Genomic DNA, 17,276 nt, shown 5'->3' with positions numbered 1-17,276 from the left:
GGTATGCCAAGGTGATAATTTGTAATAATGATGGACTAGTGTTGTGCCTCATTCTTTGATTCACAACACATGTTTAAATGCAACAAAATTGCAAACAATAATTGGTTCTCCCAAGCAATAGAGCTATTTCAAATCATAATCACTAGTCTTCTCTTTCTACCACAAATGAAGTCTTACTTCTGTTTGCTTAATTTTGAAAAAGCTGGCAATTTCTTGATGTGTGAATGTAGAAGTCCCAAACTTTCTGGCTAAGCTCTGCAGAGTTTTTAGGCTGTGCTCTATCATTGGAATCATAAAGAATCCAATGATGTACCAGATACAGCATTTATCTACCCTCAGATTTTCAAGTTGTAGGACCACCACAGCACTGAAACAGGCTGCTTGGCCCATCTAGTCTATGCTGACCAGTTATATTACCTAATTCCATGTACTTATCCAAACTTGAGACCTGAAATTGAACCCACATCCACCATTTCCTCTGGCATCTCGTTACACACCCATACCACCATCTGATTGAAGAAGTTTCCACTCGGGGTTCCTTCAAATATTTCACCTTTGATCTTCAATCTATGACCTATAGTTGTCTCACTTAATCTCAGTGCAAAATGCCTGATGGTATTTATAGTATCATACTTTCACAAGATCCTGCAACAGGTTAGATCTAATCTCCTGAAATCAACTACTTCATTGCTGATGTTCCACAGTCTTAAGGATATTGAGAAACTGAAAATTTTTGATGGTTGTGACAGAGAGGAGGAGGTGGGGTGCATCTTTGCCTTGGGTCAAAGTTTTCAAGAGGAGTTTTGAGGGTGGGACTTCAGAATCAGAACCAGGTTTAATATCACCGGAATATGTCATGAAATTTGTTGTCTTTGCAGCAGAAGTATATTGCAATACATAATAATAGAAAAAAACATGGATTACAGTAAATATGTATGCAATATGTGTGTATGCATATATAATAGTTAAATAAGTAGTGCAAAAATAGAAACAAAAACTGTAGTGAGGTAGTGTTCATGGGTTCAATGTCCATTCAGAAATCGGATGGCAGAGGGGAAGAAGCTGTTCCTGAGTTGATGAGTGTGTGCCTTCATGCTGTGCACCTCCACAATCTAGCGACATTGCTTGGGGCCATTGTAAATCTGGGACCTTGGCTCCAGGACAGAATCAGCCAGTAAAATCGTATTTATAGACACTGCGTAAGACTGATCTGTTCAGCAGTGAGCAGTAATACCAGAGGGCCCCACAAGCAAGACATGGGTTATTATGCTGGGTGCATAAACTGTCATCATCTACGCTAAAGAAACTAAAACAGGAGAACAAAAATATCAATAGGGACCGGAAAATACTTAAAATGTCCTTAAGGCAATTTGATATGATGTGGCCTATTGTGGACTCACTCTGACTGAAACCACCAACACATTGGTTTTATTAAGCATCTTTTAGGCCATAGTAAAAATCTACAACGTGATAAGACAATAAGTTAGTATCTGCACCGAGCTCTTATGCTTTCTGAATATGATCCTCGTGTTTGTGGAATGGATTATCTGAGATTTTATTGAGTTATGGTGTTTATATTCTGTACTTGTTGGTAAAACGGTAATGCAGGTGACTGGGATGACTTAATCTCTTCAAAATTTATTCAGGTCAAGCCATGCTATTTTTAAGACATGGAAGTCAGAGCTTAAATGTTAGACTCATGAGAAGTCATTATGGAGGAGAAAGATGAGATTGCATTCAGGCATAGATTACTTTTACAGACTTCGACTAGTAATTGAGTACAGTACTCAAATTAGATATACTGTATTATTCCTGCACCTCCCCCTCTCCCTGCCTGCTGTAAAACTCTTACTTAACAGCAATGATCCTTTTACAAAAGTGCCTTAAGGGTTTTACTTAATTGTTTTAGACTCTTATTAGTGGATTTTCATGACATTGTAACAGAATAACAGATGCAAGAACCGGACATGGCACTGTGGAATTAAATTATCCAGATCCTATCCTGTTAAAAAATGATTTGAAAGAATGGACATTGTTAAGTGCATCTGTGGCATAAAAGAATTGCATTTCTGTTTTATAACTGGGCACCACTCAAAAAAAAAGCAAAGAGGAATCTATTAAAATAGAATCTGCCTCAAAGAAAACATAGTGCTTTGCACCTTTACAGCTTTGAACACTATAGATTTTAATATTCAGTCTAGTATTTATAACAGTATTTTTAAATGTGCTTAATTCACATATCTAAGTTACATACTTGTTAAACATCAACAACTTGAAAATAAAGCAACTTGAAAAAACAGTTTTGTAAACCTTCTTTTTAGGCATGTTTCAATATAATTTTTTTCAGTGTATTATTTTGAGTGTGTTGGTGTTATCAACTAGGCTAGCATTTAATACCCATCTCTATCTGCCCTTTAGAACGTGGTAGTGAATGCCTTCTTAAGCATTTGCAGGCCAATTGGTGAAGTTACTCCCATAGTGATATTTAGGTATTTGACCTAGTGACAAGGATCGACAATGTATTCTGACCCTGGACTACATTCATATGTAGAATGATGAATGTTGGCGGCTATGGAAGTTATGACACTCAAGTGACAGGTACAACCATTTTCCATAATTACCTCCCCTCCCCTGATATTCAATGCCATTGCTGAACCTCCCACCATCAAAATATGGTTGTCACCTCTCACAGAAACTTAACTGGACCATTCAGTGCCTATAAGAGCTGGTTAGAATGGAAAAGCTTACAATTCATGAATCGCCTCTCGATGCCATATACAAGAAACACCGGGACAGGTTACTCTCTCTAAATGGATGACAGCAGTTAGGACGACTTTGTGGCTCAGCTGCCTCAGCTCCTGTGGCTCACTTTTATTCTGACCTCCAGTGTTCTTGCTGTAGTGTTTCTAGTTCTCTACTTGGGTTTTGGCTTTCAATCATGTCTCAAAATTAAACATGTTTGTAGGTATTTCATCACTGTAAATTCCTTTATAGAGGAAAGGTAGAACCTGAAGAGGAGTTGCCAGAAATGCAGGGAGAATTAAAGACCAAAATACCATAAGACATAGGACCAAAATTTGGCCCTTCAGCCCATTGAGTCTGTTCACTCATTCCATCATGGCTGATCTATCATTCCTCTCCTGCTTTCTCCCTGTAATCTTTGACACCTGACTAACCAAGAACCTATCAACCTCTATTTTAAAATACCAAATGACTTGGCTTCCACAGCCATCTGTGAAAATAATTTTCACAGATCCACCACCCTCTGGCTAAAGAAATTCCTCCTGATTTCTGTTCTAAGGGCATGTCCTTGTATTCTGAGCTGTACCTTCTGTTCCTACACTTGCCCACTATAGGAAACATCTTCTCCATATACACTCTATCCAAGCCTTTCGATATTCAATAGGTTTCAATGAACTCCCCCCCCCCCCCCCCATTCTTATGAAGTGCAGTGTGTACAGGCCCGTGTGTACAGGCCCAAAGCACCAAGCACACATCCCTAGGATCATTCTTGTGACCCTCCACACACTCTTCATTGCCAGTACATTTTTATACTCAAGGGGCCCACAACTGTCCAAGTGAGCCTTAAAAAGCGCAGCATTACATCCATACTTTTATATCCTAGTCCTCTCAAAGTGAATGCTAGCAGCATATTTACCTTCCTCACCATTGGCTTAACCTGCAAGTTAACCTTTATGGAATCCTGCACAAGGACTCCCAAGTCCCTTTGCACCTCGGTTTTTTGTATTTTCTCTCCATTTAGAAAATAATCTATGCCTTTATTCCTTCTACCAAAGTGCATGATCATATACGCCCCTGTGCTGTATTTTATCTGCCACTTCTTTACCTATTCTCCTGATCTGTCTAAGTCCTTCTGCGGTCTCACTGCTTCCTCAACACTATCTGCCTCTCCACCTATCTTGGCATCATCTGCAAACTTGGCCACTAAATGATCAATTCTCTCACCCAAATCATTGATATATAACATGAAGAGAAGTGGTCCCAACACCTAAACCCTGCAGAACACCACTAGTCACTGACAACCAACCAGAAAAGGCCCCCTTTATTCCCATCCTTTGCTTCCTGTGAGTCAGTCAATCTTTTGTCTATGCTAGTAGCTCTCCTGTAATACCATGGGCTCTTAAGGAAACCATGCTGAATTTGGTCTATTTATCCCATGCTCCAAGTATCCCAAAGCATCCTTAATAATGGACTCCAACATCTTCTCAAAACAGAAGTTAGGCTAACTGGCTTATAATTTCCTTCATTTCCCTTCCTTTCCTACAGAGTGGAGTGGCATTTGCAATTATCCAGATTTTGGGAACCATTCCAGAATCTAGTGATTCTTGAAAGTTCATTGCTAATGCCTCCACAATCTCTTCAGCTACCTCCTTCAGAACCCTAGAGCGTAGTCCATCTAGTACAGGTGACTTTCCTACGTACCTTCAGATCTTTCACCTTCCCAAGCACCTTCTCCCTATTATTAACAACTACACTTAATTTTGCCCCCTGACACTCTTGAATTACTGGCATACTGCTGGTGTTTTCCACAGTGAAGACAGGTGCAAAATATTTATTAAGTTTTTCTGGCATTTCTTTATCACCCATTACTACCTCTCCAGCATCATTTTCCAGTAGTCTGATGTACACTTTCAGCTCTCTTTTAATCATTATATAGCTGAAAAAAAACATTTGGTATATTTTTTATATTATTGACTAGCTTACATTCATACTTCATTTCTTTCCTTATAGCTTTTTTATTTGCCTTCTGTTGGTTTTTAAAGGTTTTTAACAGCTTCCCAATCCTCTTAACTTCCCACTAATTTTTGCTATATTATATGCCCTTTCCTTTGCTTTTATGTTGTCTTCGAATTCCCATGTCAACCATGGTTGTATCATTCTGTCTTTTGAATACTATTTCATCTTTGGGATCTATCTATCCTGTGCCATCATTCCTATTTCTGTCCCTTTCCAGTTAACTTTTGCCAGCTTCTCTCTCATTCCTCTGTAATTCCCTTTTCTCCATTATAATACTAGTACATCTGACTTAAGCTCCTCCATGTCAAACTGCAAAGTGAATTCTAGTGTATTATGATCACTTACTCCTAAGAGTTCCTTTACCTTAAGTTCTCTAATCAAACCTAGCTCTCTACACAACACCTAATCTATAATTGCCATTCCTGCGGTGCGCTTAACCACAAGCTGGTCTAAAAATCTATCTTGTAGGCATGCTACAAATTCCTTCTCTTGGGATCCAACACCAACCTGATATTTCCAATTTTGAAATCCCCCCCACGACTATTATAACATTGCCCTATTTACACTCCTTTACTATCCCCCTGTTGTAATTTGTGTCCTACATTGTGGCTATTGTTTGGAGGTCTGTATACAATTCCCATCAGGAATTGTATACCATTGCAGCTTCTTAACTCTAAGCACAAGGGTTCTTCATCTTCTGATCCTATGTCACCTCTTTTAAAGGATTTTATTTTATTTTTAACCAACAGAAACCCCTCTGCCTACCTGCCTATCATTCAATACAATGTGTATCCTTGGATATTAAACTCACAACTATGACCTTCCAGCCACAACTCAGTGATGCCAACAACATCATATCTGTCAGTCTCTAACTGTGCTATAAGATAATCTAACATATTCCATATACTGTGTGCATTCAAACATAATGCCTTCAGTCTTGTATTCATCATCCTTTTTGGTTTTGCCCCCATATTACACTTCAAGTCATCCCACAAACTGCAATTTTGCCCTATCACCTGCTTGTCCTTTCTCACAGACTCACTACACACTATCTACTTGTATACCAACTGCCCCATCCCTAATCACTCCCATTCCCATCTCTCTGCCAAATTAGTTTAACCCTCCCCAACAGTTCTAGCAGACCTGTCCACAAGGTTATTTGTTCCCCCTTGGATTCAGGTGTAACCTGTCCTTTACATACAGGCCAAAGCTTCCTCAAAAGAGATTCCAATGATCCAGAAAGATGAAACCCTGCCTCCTGCATCAATTCCTCAGCCACATGTTCATCTGCTAAATCGTCCTATTTTTATCCTCACTGGTGCATGGCCAAGCCAGCAATTCAGAGATTACTCCCCAGGAGATCCTGCTTTCTAGCTTTCGACCTAACTCCCTATATTCCCTCTTCAGGATGTCCTCCCTTTCCCTACCTATGACACTGGTAACAAAAGAACTGTAATTTCCAGCTTTAAAAAAAAAATTATTAATTCATTGTGGGATGTGGGTGTTGCCAGCTAAGCCAGCGTTTATTGCCCATCCCTAGTTGCCCTTGAGAAGGGGGTGATGAGCTGCCTTCTTGCACTGCTGCAGTCACTAAGGTGTGGGTACACTCACAGTGCTGTTAGGGAGGGAATTCTATGATTTTGACCCAGTGACAATGAAGGAATGGTGATATGTTTCCAAGTGAAGATGGTGAGTGACCTGAAGGGGGATTTCCAAGTGGTGGTGTTCCCAGGTATCTGCTGTTCTCGTTCTTCTAGATGGTGGTGGTTGTGGGTCTGGAAGGTGCTGCCTTAGGAACTTTGGTGTGTTGTTGCAGTGAATATTGTAGACAGTACACACTGCTGCAGCTGTTTGTCGATGGTGGAGGGATTGGGTGCTTGTGGAAGGGGTACCAATCAAGTGGGCTGTCTTGTTCTGGATGGCGTCAAGCTTCTTGTGTTGATGGACCTGCACTCATCCAGGCAATTGGCGAGTGTTCCATTATCTCCTGAACAGAGCCTTGTGGATGGTGGGTAGGCTTTGGGGAGTCAGGAGGTGAGTAACACGCTGCAGGATTCCTAGCTGCTCACTCTCCCCCATTAGAATTCTGTGGAGCCTATCTGATACATCCCTGGCCTTGGCACCTGGGAGGCAACCTACCACGTTCACAGAATCTGCTTTCTGCTCCTCGGTCTGTGGAATCCCCTATGACTATTACAGTCCTCCTCCCCCATTCCTTTTTGAGCCACAGGGCCAGATACAGAGCGAGAGACCCGGTCATTGCAGCTTCCCCCGGTAGGTGGTATCTGCAAGAGTATCTAAAGTGGTATACATATTATTGAGAGGAATACCCACAGCGTACTCTGCACTGGCTGCCTCTTCCCTTCCCCAAGTAATAGTATTAATGGAAGAATCGTGCAAATTGATGGTTGATGGCCAGTCTGTTTCCAAGCTGTTTCTCTCTATGGGGACTCTATGAAGGGGTTCAGTACTGCCCAGAACAGAGTCCCTGTTGACTCGTGTCTTGCTTGCCTGTCTGAGTATTCATTACTTCCACCAATGGCTTATCATTACATTGCCTACAAGGTTTCGTGCAGCTACTCACCATGGCTTCTGCAATAGTTCTCACAAATCCAGTCTCAACACCCAAGAGGAAAAGAGCCGTCGATAGATAACAAGGCTTATGTCTGCCTGATCAAATTTGAAGCTTATTTATTATCAAGGTAGTATTCCATGAGATTTGCCTTCCGCACAGACAGCCATGAAACAACAAAAAGCATGGAACCTGTTCAAAGAATAAATATCAACCCCCACCTCTCCATATGCAAAAAAAACCCAAATTGCACAAATGACAACAAAAAATACAGAACATAAAACACAAAATTGAAAGAGTTGAGGTTGCCTTGATTCAAAATTGCCCAAACTAGCGATATAAAAAGGAGTGACACGTCATAATTTGAACTACAATTCATAAACTGCATTGATTAAACATTGGCCAAGACTCAGGTCAACGGCACCCTCCTCTCACAGCATCGAGGGAGAGAGAGAGAAACCATTCGAATGCAAGGACTTTCCTTTGGGGGCAGCGAGTGGAAGGGAGAGAGAGAGAGCGTCATGTGGACATCTTCCTCTGACTGCAGCGAGCGAGAGGCTGCTAGCTGGCACCGAACGTTAACTTGCCATCTGCACTCACCCCAATGATTTCAATCTTCCTCAGTGCCTCGATTAATGAGTTCAGAGAGAAATGGAGCTGATCAAGGGCTTGTACCTCACTTCCGGTCTTCTTGGCCCCGAGGCTGCACGCTTCATTTGAAACACCCTTGGAGACAGCAAAGCGACAGATTGCTCGATCGGTCTGAAAAACATACCATCAAAGTGGCAGTCACAGGCTCCAACAACAGTAGAACTATATTTGAAAGAAAAAGAAGAAGTGAAAGAAGTAGTTTTATAAACCAACTGCAGGATGTCACCCTTGGTTGTGTTGCCCACTGACACTAGCTTCTTCCGTAAATTATCACGCATCAGGTAACATGGAAGCACGTGATTGTTCCATCATACTCACAAAGTCTAAATTCTGAAACTTTCTATCTAGCTCCTTTACCAGGAGAACTGTGACATTGAAAATAATGGTTCAACTTTTCAGGGACACTTAGCAATGCCTAGCCGTGCCATTGATGCCAACATGGATATAGCAAAAAACACACCTAATCCTTCATAGATTATAGAATCATAGAACCGTAAAGCACAGAAATGGGCCCCTTTGGCTCAACTTGTCTCCACTAGCCATCATCCCTGTTCTCTGTTCAATGAGTTAAAAAAGCAAGATTATGTCAGCTTGGGCCAGTGGTGATACGGATGAGTTACACTTGGTGGCATACATTGAGAGTGTGTCTAAGCTTTTGTTCCACATGCATGTGTCTTGAGGGAAAGTATAGCTAGTAATCAGCAGGAGTTTCCTTTACCCATTTTTGACCCTGTGCCATGAGAGCTTGGGGCATGATGTAATCCCATGATTCTCAGGGCCATTGCCTCCCAATTGTCTTCTGTTTTGCTGCCATGTGCAGTAAACTGGTTGTGTCCACTTGACACACAGTGCATGGCAGAGTCTGGTTTTTGACTGAAATGTCAAAAGTTGATTGCGAGTGTGATTACACATTCTGCCGAGGGGTTCCTAGTACTTGTTTTGTATTATTTGCATTTACTTGACTAACCTATAGAGAGCTGTCCAAGTTTAAGTGATATGTATAGATATTTGGAGAAAGCTTTTGGTTGGAATGGCATTTAAAAGGCACTTGGACAAGTACTTTAATGGGAAACTCTTAGAGAGGTACAGATCTAATGCAGGCAAATGGGAATAACATAGACAGGGATCATGGCCAGCATTCATGAGTTGAGCCAAAGGGGCCCATTTCTGTGCTTTACAATTCTATGATTATAATCTCTGAATGATTAGGTGTGTTTTTATCCTCTATCGATGACCACATTGATGCGAGGTTGCTAGAGGAGAGATGTTGGAGGAAGACGGTACATTAAGCCCTTAGAGAAAATGGAAGTTATTGTCACATTAATTTGTGACCACCATAAGGACCATTAGACTGTATATTAAAATACACTGCAGGATAAACTTTGTCCCAAACCATCATTTTTTGAAATGTATCACCCACTTCAGCATGTTACCTTAACTGTATTCTTTTCAGTGTTTCCAATGCATGAAGCTGTTAAATCTGATCAGTAGTATTAGCATAGACTCTGCTTCAAACACCAGCTCTGGTATTTTGTTCACAAGCTCACAAATGTTTATGAAACCTTCCATAAGATGCAACTTCAAAGCCTGTGCTTTCTTGCATTAGGCACCAACTTAGAGAATCTGCAATATAATTCTCAAATTCCCTCTACTGTCTTTTAGCTCCTTCCCCCATTTTATCAACATGATTTTGCAATTTAGCTTTATCTTCTCCAGCACAGACTGCTATTATCTGCATATTTCATCACAGTTCCCTGTGGATTTATAAACAAATCATTGACCCACTTAGTCACTGTCAGTACTTTAGAAATGAATCCTGGGGGATACCAATGACCACTCTGTTGCTTGATGAAAAACTGACTTTCTTTTCCTTTTTCCCTTCCAATAAATTTTTAATCCAGTTAATTACCTTTCTCCCAGTTCAGTACCTCTTGATCTTCTTTCATGTGGTACTCTGTCAAATGCTTTCCTGAAATCCATATGCACTGCATTTAGTGCATTTCCCTTATTTAGATGATTTCCTGAGAATTCCAACCCTGATTGGTAGAGTTAAACACCCTCAAATATGCTCCCTTTTGAAATCTTTGCTAACTACTTATAGCCATTTTCTCTTTAAAGAAAAAAAAGGAACCTCTCCTTTCTGTTTTGCTTTCAGATGTGTGTACTAATTCCAACATTAATAATTCTAATTTTGTTCTGACTGGTATCCAGTTGAAGCTTGGATTAATTTATATCCATTTTTAAGTATGATCATTCTCTTAACTACTGGCAGATATTAATATAGTGCTCTGTAATATAATTGTAAGGGCCTCAGCAATTTCCATCCCTTCCCTTAAGGACCTTTGCTTTGTCATTGAACACTGCAGCTTTAACATCCTTCATTTTCACTGACTTCCCAAATCCATCAGACGATCAATTCTGTCAAGCAGTGTGGGTTTCATTGCCACACTGGTAATGTCAGGTATACAGCTGATATCACTGCAAGTATGTACTCATTAAAGATACATACTTTTTTGAAGGTTATTACCTGCAAAAAAATCAAACTTTTTTCTTAGAGGCACAAGAGACTGCAGATGCTGGATTCTGGAGCAACACAAAAAAAGCACTGGTGATCTCACTGGGCTATGCTGCATCCAAAGTGGAAAATGGACAGTCGATGTTTTGGGTCGAGACCCTTCATCTTCACCTGACCTACTGAGTTACTCCAGCACCTCTTTGTTTTTGTTAACCATTCTTCTCCTGATTCAAAATGCACTTCTAATAAGTTATTCATAAGTGCGATTCTTTTTGATGTATTCTTTTTAAAACATTATAATACCTTTTCCTGGAGTGTGTTAGCTGATTAGTCCAAGTTGATGCTCTTCTACCCTTGTGAATGGTTTTTAACTTCATAATTTATCCATCATTCCTAGAGCTGCTCATTGTTTCTTCTTTAATGGAATGTACTTACTATTCTGTAACAATCAATATGTTTCCACGTGTGCGGTAGTCAAACGTGCTGATTTATCCATCTGCTATACTCCAGTTAATTTGTTCTTCATTATTATACAACCTGCCTGGATTCAATCCAGCATTCAAGTTTATGTTCTGATGGACTTTATATATTAACATATAACCTAGTTGGGTCTTTAACAGGAGGGCCAGTTCTAATCATAGCTGCATGACGGAAATCAGGAGGGTGAGTAATTAAAGTCACTGGTGTGAATGATCTGCCAGGGACCTCTTTGCTGGGTCCCAGTTTACCCCACTCTTCAGACTAGAGGCCAAGAAGTGGAGATCTCTTGGGCTTCACTTTGTTGAAGTTGGGTGGTTCTCACTTGGCTTCAGTTCAGTTCTCATAGTTCCCACCCTGGCTAAAATTGCTCCCAAAATACTTGCCAACTTTTAGGCTCTTAAACTATTGTATTCTTTCATCAAATAATTCAAATTTTTGCTCCAATATTGCACTTTTATTGAAAAAGCAGTATTTTTACTATACATATTATTGTGTACTGTTGGACTGCCTATTTTTTTAAGATACAAATGTTGTTCCTATTGCTAATAACATGAAAGTATTTTATATTTACAGACTTGATAGTTGGTGCTTTTGGAGCTAGTAAAGTTGCAGTTTACAGGTATGTGACCAAAATGTATTAATACTACGTATTTGCCAGATTGCAAATTTAACAACCAAATTGTTGCTGTATTAGTTGCTGCTATATTAATAGTTACTGCCATAAATTTATACTTTAAAGTGCTGCTTAAAATACAAATATTAATTTTAGCCTTGCAGTTTTTTCACAGTGATGATTTATAAAATTTAATGTTCATTGATTGTTGTCATTTAAGAAGATGAAATCTCTGGTTTAAAAAAAAATTCCAATTGGCTGAGTGTTAGGGCCTTTTTAAGCAGCAATGGATCCTCAATTACCTTGCAATGCCAGCTACCATGCTGGCAACATTTTAAAGTACAAGTTAAATTATATTTTTAAGCACTCTAAAACTTAGCTTCACTTACAAAAGGATTTGGATTCTGCAACAGGATATATAGGTTGAGTGAGCAGGCAAAATCTTGGCAGTGGAGTTTGAAAAGAGAAATTTCAGGTTGTGTATTTTGGAAAGAGGAATCTAAAGGCAAATTAATACCTAATTGGAGAAAGACTGCAGATGTGTGAAGCAAATTGTACCAGGTTGGCAGGCAAGTGCAGCATGTGGTTAGGGAGGCAAGTAATTTTCTGACAGTTATTGGAGGAAAAAAAATGCTTAGAAACAGTGAAATATTGTCACAATTATACAGTATTTAGTCCTCTCTGGAATACTATGTAAATCAAATTGTTGCTAAATCATCCTTAATACCATACACCTGCATTTTAATCTTTTCTTAATTTCCTTATTTAAGATCTTTTTTTAAATCCCCTCCTTAAGCTTCTTATTTAAGAAAGGATGTCATTGGAGGCCGGCCAAAATAAAAATGATTCATTTGTCTAATTCCTGGGATGAATGGCTTATTCTATCATGAGTGACTAAAAGAATCAGATTGATGTTCTTTGCAGTTTAGAATAAAAGGGGTGATCTCATTGAACCCTATGTATATAGGGGATGTGATAGACTAGAGAATCTTCAACAAGGGGACATAGTTACAAGATTAGAGAGCACCCATTTAAAACTGAGGTCTGTAGGGATTTCTCATTGAGAACAGTGAATCCTTGGAATTTTCTTCCCAATGTTGTGGGAGCGGCATCATTGAGTTTTATTTTAAGAGGCAGTGGATGTTTAGTTGAAATATCAGAGAATCAAGGCTCAGAGCAGAAGAGGAAATGAAGCCTAGAGCAGATCAGCCATAATAATATTGAACGGTGGGGCAGACATAGGGAGCCAGGTGGCCTACTCCTACTCATGTTACATAAAATGTGGAACTTAGAACAGTAGTGCACAAGATCAAGCCCTTCAGTTTACAATGTCTTTGCTGGCCACGATGCCATTTCAAACTATCTGCCTACACGTTGTCTATATCCTTCTAAGACCTGTTCATGTGTCTGTCCAAATGCCTCTCAAATCTGCTTCCACCATCTCCCCTAGCAGGACATTCCAGGGACATGCCACTATATGTGCAAGAAACACTTGTGGTACACGTCTCTCCCCCTTTCATCCCAAATCAACGCCTTTCAGTACTTTGAAATTTCCTCCCTGCAAAAGGACTCTCTGCCTCACATATGCCTCTAATAATTGGAAGTGCTTCCATAATATCTCCCTCAGCCTTTAAAGTTGCAGAGGAAACATTCCAAGTTTGTCCAGCCTCCTTATAGTCATTACCCTGTAATCCAGGCAATATCCTTGTGAAGCTCTCTTGCCTGTCACATCCTTCCTATAACGCAGGAACTGGAACTGCATGCAATACACCATGATGTCCCAACTTTTGTACTCAATGATCCGACAATGAAGGCAAGTATACCGTAGGCTTTCCTTACCACCCCTTCAACTTGTGTTGTCATTTTTAGAGAACCACGGACTTTGATCCTGAGATCACTGTATGTATCAATGCTCCTAATGCTGCCATTTACCGTATGTACCTTCTTCTTACTTTTGACCTCCTAAGGGGTGGAACTTCGCACTCAGCCGGAATAAGCCCTGTTTGCCATTTCTCTGCCTATATTTGCAACGTCTATATCCAGCTGAATCCTTTAACATCCTTCCTCACTATCCACAATGCCATCAATTTTCATGTCTGCAAATTTACTTGGTGGTCCATCTAAATTTTCAACCAAATTTATATATATAAATATAATATTCATGCCTCATTTATGAGGCATAAAATATATGCCCCATCAATCATATTTGTCTCCTCCTCAAAAAAAATCAAGTTTGTAAGCCATGACTCCCCCTCTCAAAGCCACACTGACTATCCCTAATGAGTCCATGTTTTTTCCAGATGTGAGTAAACTCTGTCTCTAAGAATCTTTTCCAATGAATTCCTGCCACTGATGTATGACTCATTCCCGTATAATTTCCTAGTTTGTTGCTATCGCCCATCTTAAACAAGCAGAAGAGCAAAGTTAGTGGAGGAGGCAAAGCAATAATAAAGAAATATGGCATGTGGCAATAATAAGAAATAATACATATTTATATCATCTCTGTTAACCATGTAGTGCTTGTTTTAATCATCCAGATCATCTCATGCCAGAATAACAATGGTCCTTCTCAGTTTCTCATTAATTAGAGCCTGTGCATAAAACAATGAAAACCAAATGTGCATATTGACATTATAAAAATTATTCAAAGATATGTTAAATGTAAAAGATTCTCACCAGGCAGGTATGTTACTTTAACCAGGTGTTTTTGATTTTCCTGTAAGGTGTGGAGTAATAAACTTTATTTTTGCACTTGCGTGACCCATTGCAATGGAGTCATTAGTAATCTATGAATGCTGACAAAGAGTATTAAAAACCTTTATTCGTCACTTGCAGAGCTAGGCCTGTTGTGACAGTGGAAGCTCAACTACTCCTGAACCCATCAATCATAAACCCTGAGAATAAAAGTTGCCAGCTGCAGGGATCAGAGACCTTGGTGTCGTGGTAAGGAAATAGTAATGATAGAAGGATGGGATTAACGCTGTTTGATTTGTTCTACTATTTGACACTTGACCTATGGATCTTGCCATTCACTAACATGTCAGGACTTTAAGGCTACATCAACTTGTTTAAGGTCAGGAAAGAAATGTGAGATGACAGAGCAGTGAAGCACTGAATGTCCCAGCTCCAGAATCTGAGATTTATAGGCATCCAATGTATATAGTATATCGTTCTGTTACTTCAGACACTAATTTTACTTGAGAAATGGTCAAAGCAAAATGTTTTAAATAATATTAAAATGTCCCAGAAAGAATCAGAAATTAAAGTAAACGTATTATTGTCCAATTCTATTTTGAAATAGCATCTTGCATGTTGTTTGAAGGGTGCTGTGGAACATATGAAAATGATTAGTAAAAAATGTGCAATGATGAATGCTTTTCTGATCTTCTAAGATAAATCACAGCATCGAAGATGTGATCCAGACACCCCTGCAATACGCTAAAAGAAATGTTGCATTGGAAATGAAGCCATCCCTTGTGCCCATAAGTGCCCTGTGTCTGGTCTCTAGAGTGATGCTGAATGGCCTGACATTTCACTTTGGGAGAAGAAACACTTTTCAATGGCTTACAACTGAAAAGATTTCTCAGTGTATACCGTTTGTTTATTTAGAGATACAGTGTGAAATAAGCCCTTCTGTCCTTTTGAGCCACAGCTCCCAGCAACCCCTAACAACTCCCAATTTAATCCTAGCCTCTTTACAGAGCAATTTGCAATGCCCAATTAACCTACTAACCAGTATGTCCTTTGGATTATGGGAGGAAATTGGAGCACCTGGAGAAAACCTTTGCATTCCATGGGGAAGGCATATAGACTCCTTACAGAAGACTGCAGAATTGAACTCCAACCTCTGATGCCACTATCTGTAATAGCATTTTGCTAACTGCTATGCGGCCTTATTTTTTGTTGTTAAATAATCCACTTGTATTGAATCCTTGTGCAATAACATAAGGTTGGATGTCAGGATCAAGGATGCCTCTGAGCAACTGCAGAAAATTCTTGAAGATGAGGTTAAATGGCTAGAGGTCACTGTTCATGTTGGTACAAATGACAAAGGTAGAACCAGGGATGAGGCCCTGCAGAATGAGTATAAGGAGTTGGGTAAGAAAGTAAAAGGCACGATCTCTAGGATAGTGATCTTCAGACTACTCTCGGTAACTTATCCTAGTAAGTCCACGGATAGAAAGATCGGCCAGATGAATGCGTGACTTAAGAGCTGGCTCAGGGGTCAGAGATTCAGGTTCTTCGGTCACTGGGATCTCTTCTGGCATAGGGGTGACTGTAAAAGAGATCCAGGTTACACTTGAACAAGAGGGGGACCAATAACCTTATGGGCAAATTAACTTTTGCCACTTGGGCATTTTAAACTAGATTGAGGGGTATGGGACTTGAGAGAGGCATAACAGCAGTTCTTAATGGATCATCTGCTGAGGACATTTTAGTGGAACTTAGAGATAAGATGGGAGTAGTTATCTTGGTAGACCTAATTTATAGGCCCCCAATATTCAGCAGGAATTTGAGGAGCAATTGTCTCAAAAAATTCTATGTAGTTGTGAGAATAGTGCAGGGGTTCCCAACCTGTGGTCCATGGACACCTCGGTCAATGGCAGGGGTCCATGGCATAGGAAAGGGTTGAAACCTCTGTTCTAGTGGGAAATTTCAATTTTACCTGCATTAACTGGGTCACGTAGAGTGCAAAGGGCCTTGATGGGGTGGAATTTGTGTGGTGCATCCAGGACAGTTGTTTCAGGCAATATATAGAGGGGCCTACTTGGGAAGAAGCAATATTGGACCTCCTCCTGGGGAAAGTAACTGAAGTGAATGTTGGAAAGCACTTCAGAATTAGTTAGAATTAGTTTTAAAAGGTCTGAACTGGACCAAGGCCAAATTTGAGGACATTAGGCGGGACCTAGCTGGGGTCAACTTGGTGACTATTTACAGGAAAAGGAACTGATGGCAAGTGGGAGGTTTTTAAGATGATCATGTCAAGAGTCTAGGGTCAGTATTTTCTTGTTTGGTTCAATCTCTCTCCCTAGCTGATGAGAGATATCAAGGCTCTTGTAAGGAAAAGAAGGAAGTATACATCACAATTAAGCAATGAGATACAAATGCATATCTCAAAAATATAAAAGTTTAAGACTAGGCTTAGGAGGAAAATCGGGAGGGCAAAAAGAGACTATATAATTTTGAGGAGAGGGTTAAAATCTAATTCTCCAAACAGAGGCCTGCGACGACTTGATTGTCCAGGGTCAATATTGGGATCTCTACTATTATTTATTTATGTTAATGATTTGGATATGAATATATATGACATGATTAGCAAGTTTAATGATGATATTAAATGAGGGGGTCTTGTTGATACTGAAGAAGTTCACAATGAATTGCAAAAGGATCTTGCTCAGTTAGGGAGGTGAGCCAAGGATGGCAAATGGATTTCAGCTTAGATAAGTGTGAGGTGATGCATTTTGGACTGTCAAACCAGGGTAGGACTTGTACAGTGAATGGCAGAGTGCTTGTGAAACAGAGAAACCTGGGAGTACAAATCCACATTTTGCTGAAAGTAGCCATGCAAGTAGAGAGGGTAGTGAAGAGGATATTTAAAATGCTGTTCTTCATCTGCCAGGACATCATGTATAGGAGTAGAGATATTTTGTTGCAGTTATACAAGTCATTGTTGGGACCACGCTTGG

General features: G+C 39.9%; 1 protein-coding gene across 1 annotated transcript in view; it reads left to right on the top strand.

Annotated features, from left to right (window-relative positions):
• The window catches only part of itga8 (integrin, alpha 8), a 242,751-nt gene that overhangs the window by 99,964 nt on the left and 125,511 nt on the right, over positions 1-17,276 (top strand). The window contains exons 14-15 of the mRNA XM_059972246.1: positions 11,550-11,595; positions 14,425-14,532. Of these exons, the coding sequence (XP_059828229.1) occupies positions 11,550-11,595; positions 14,425-14,532 (154 nt within the window). The remainder of the gene's footprint in view (positions 1-11,549; positions 11,596-14,424; positions 14,533-17,276) is intronic.

This window comes from Hypanus sabinus, chromosome 6, assembly GCF_030144855.1.
Source record: "Hypanus sabinus isolate sHypSab1 chromosome 6, sHypSab1.hap1, whole genome shotgun sequence".
NCBI lineage: Eukaryota > Metazoa > Chordata > Chondrichthyes > Myliobatiformes > Dasyatidae > Hypanus > Hypanus sabinus.
The sequence above is the reverse complement of the archived record's forward strand: the minus strand, read 5'-3'. Positions and strand labels throughout refer to the sequence as shown.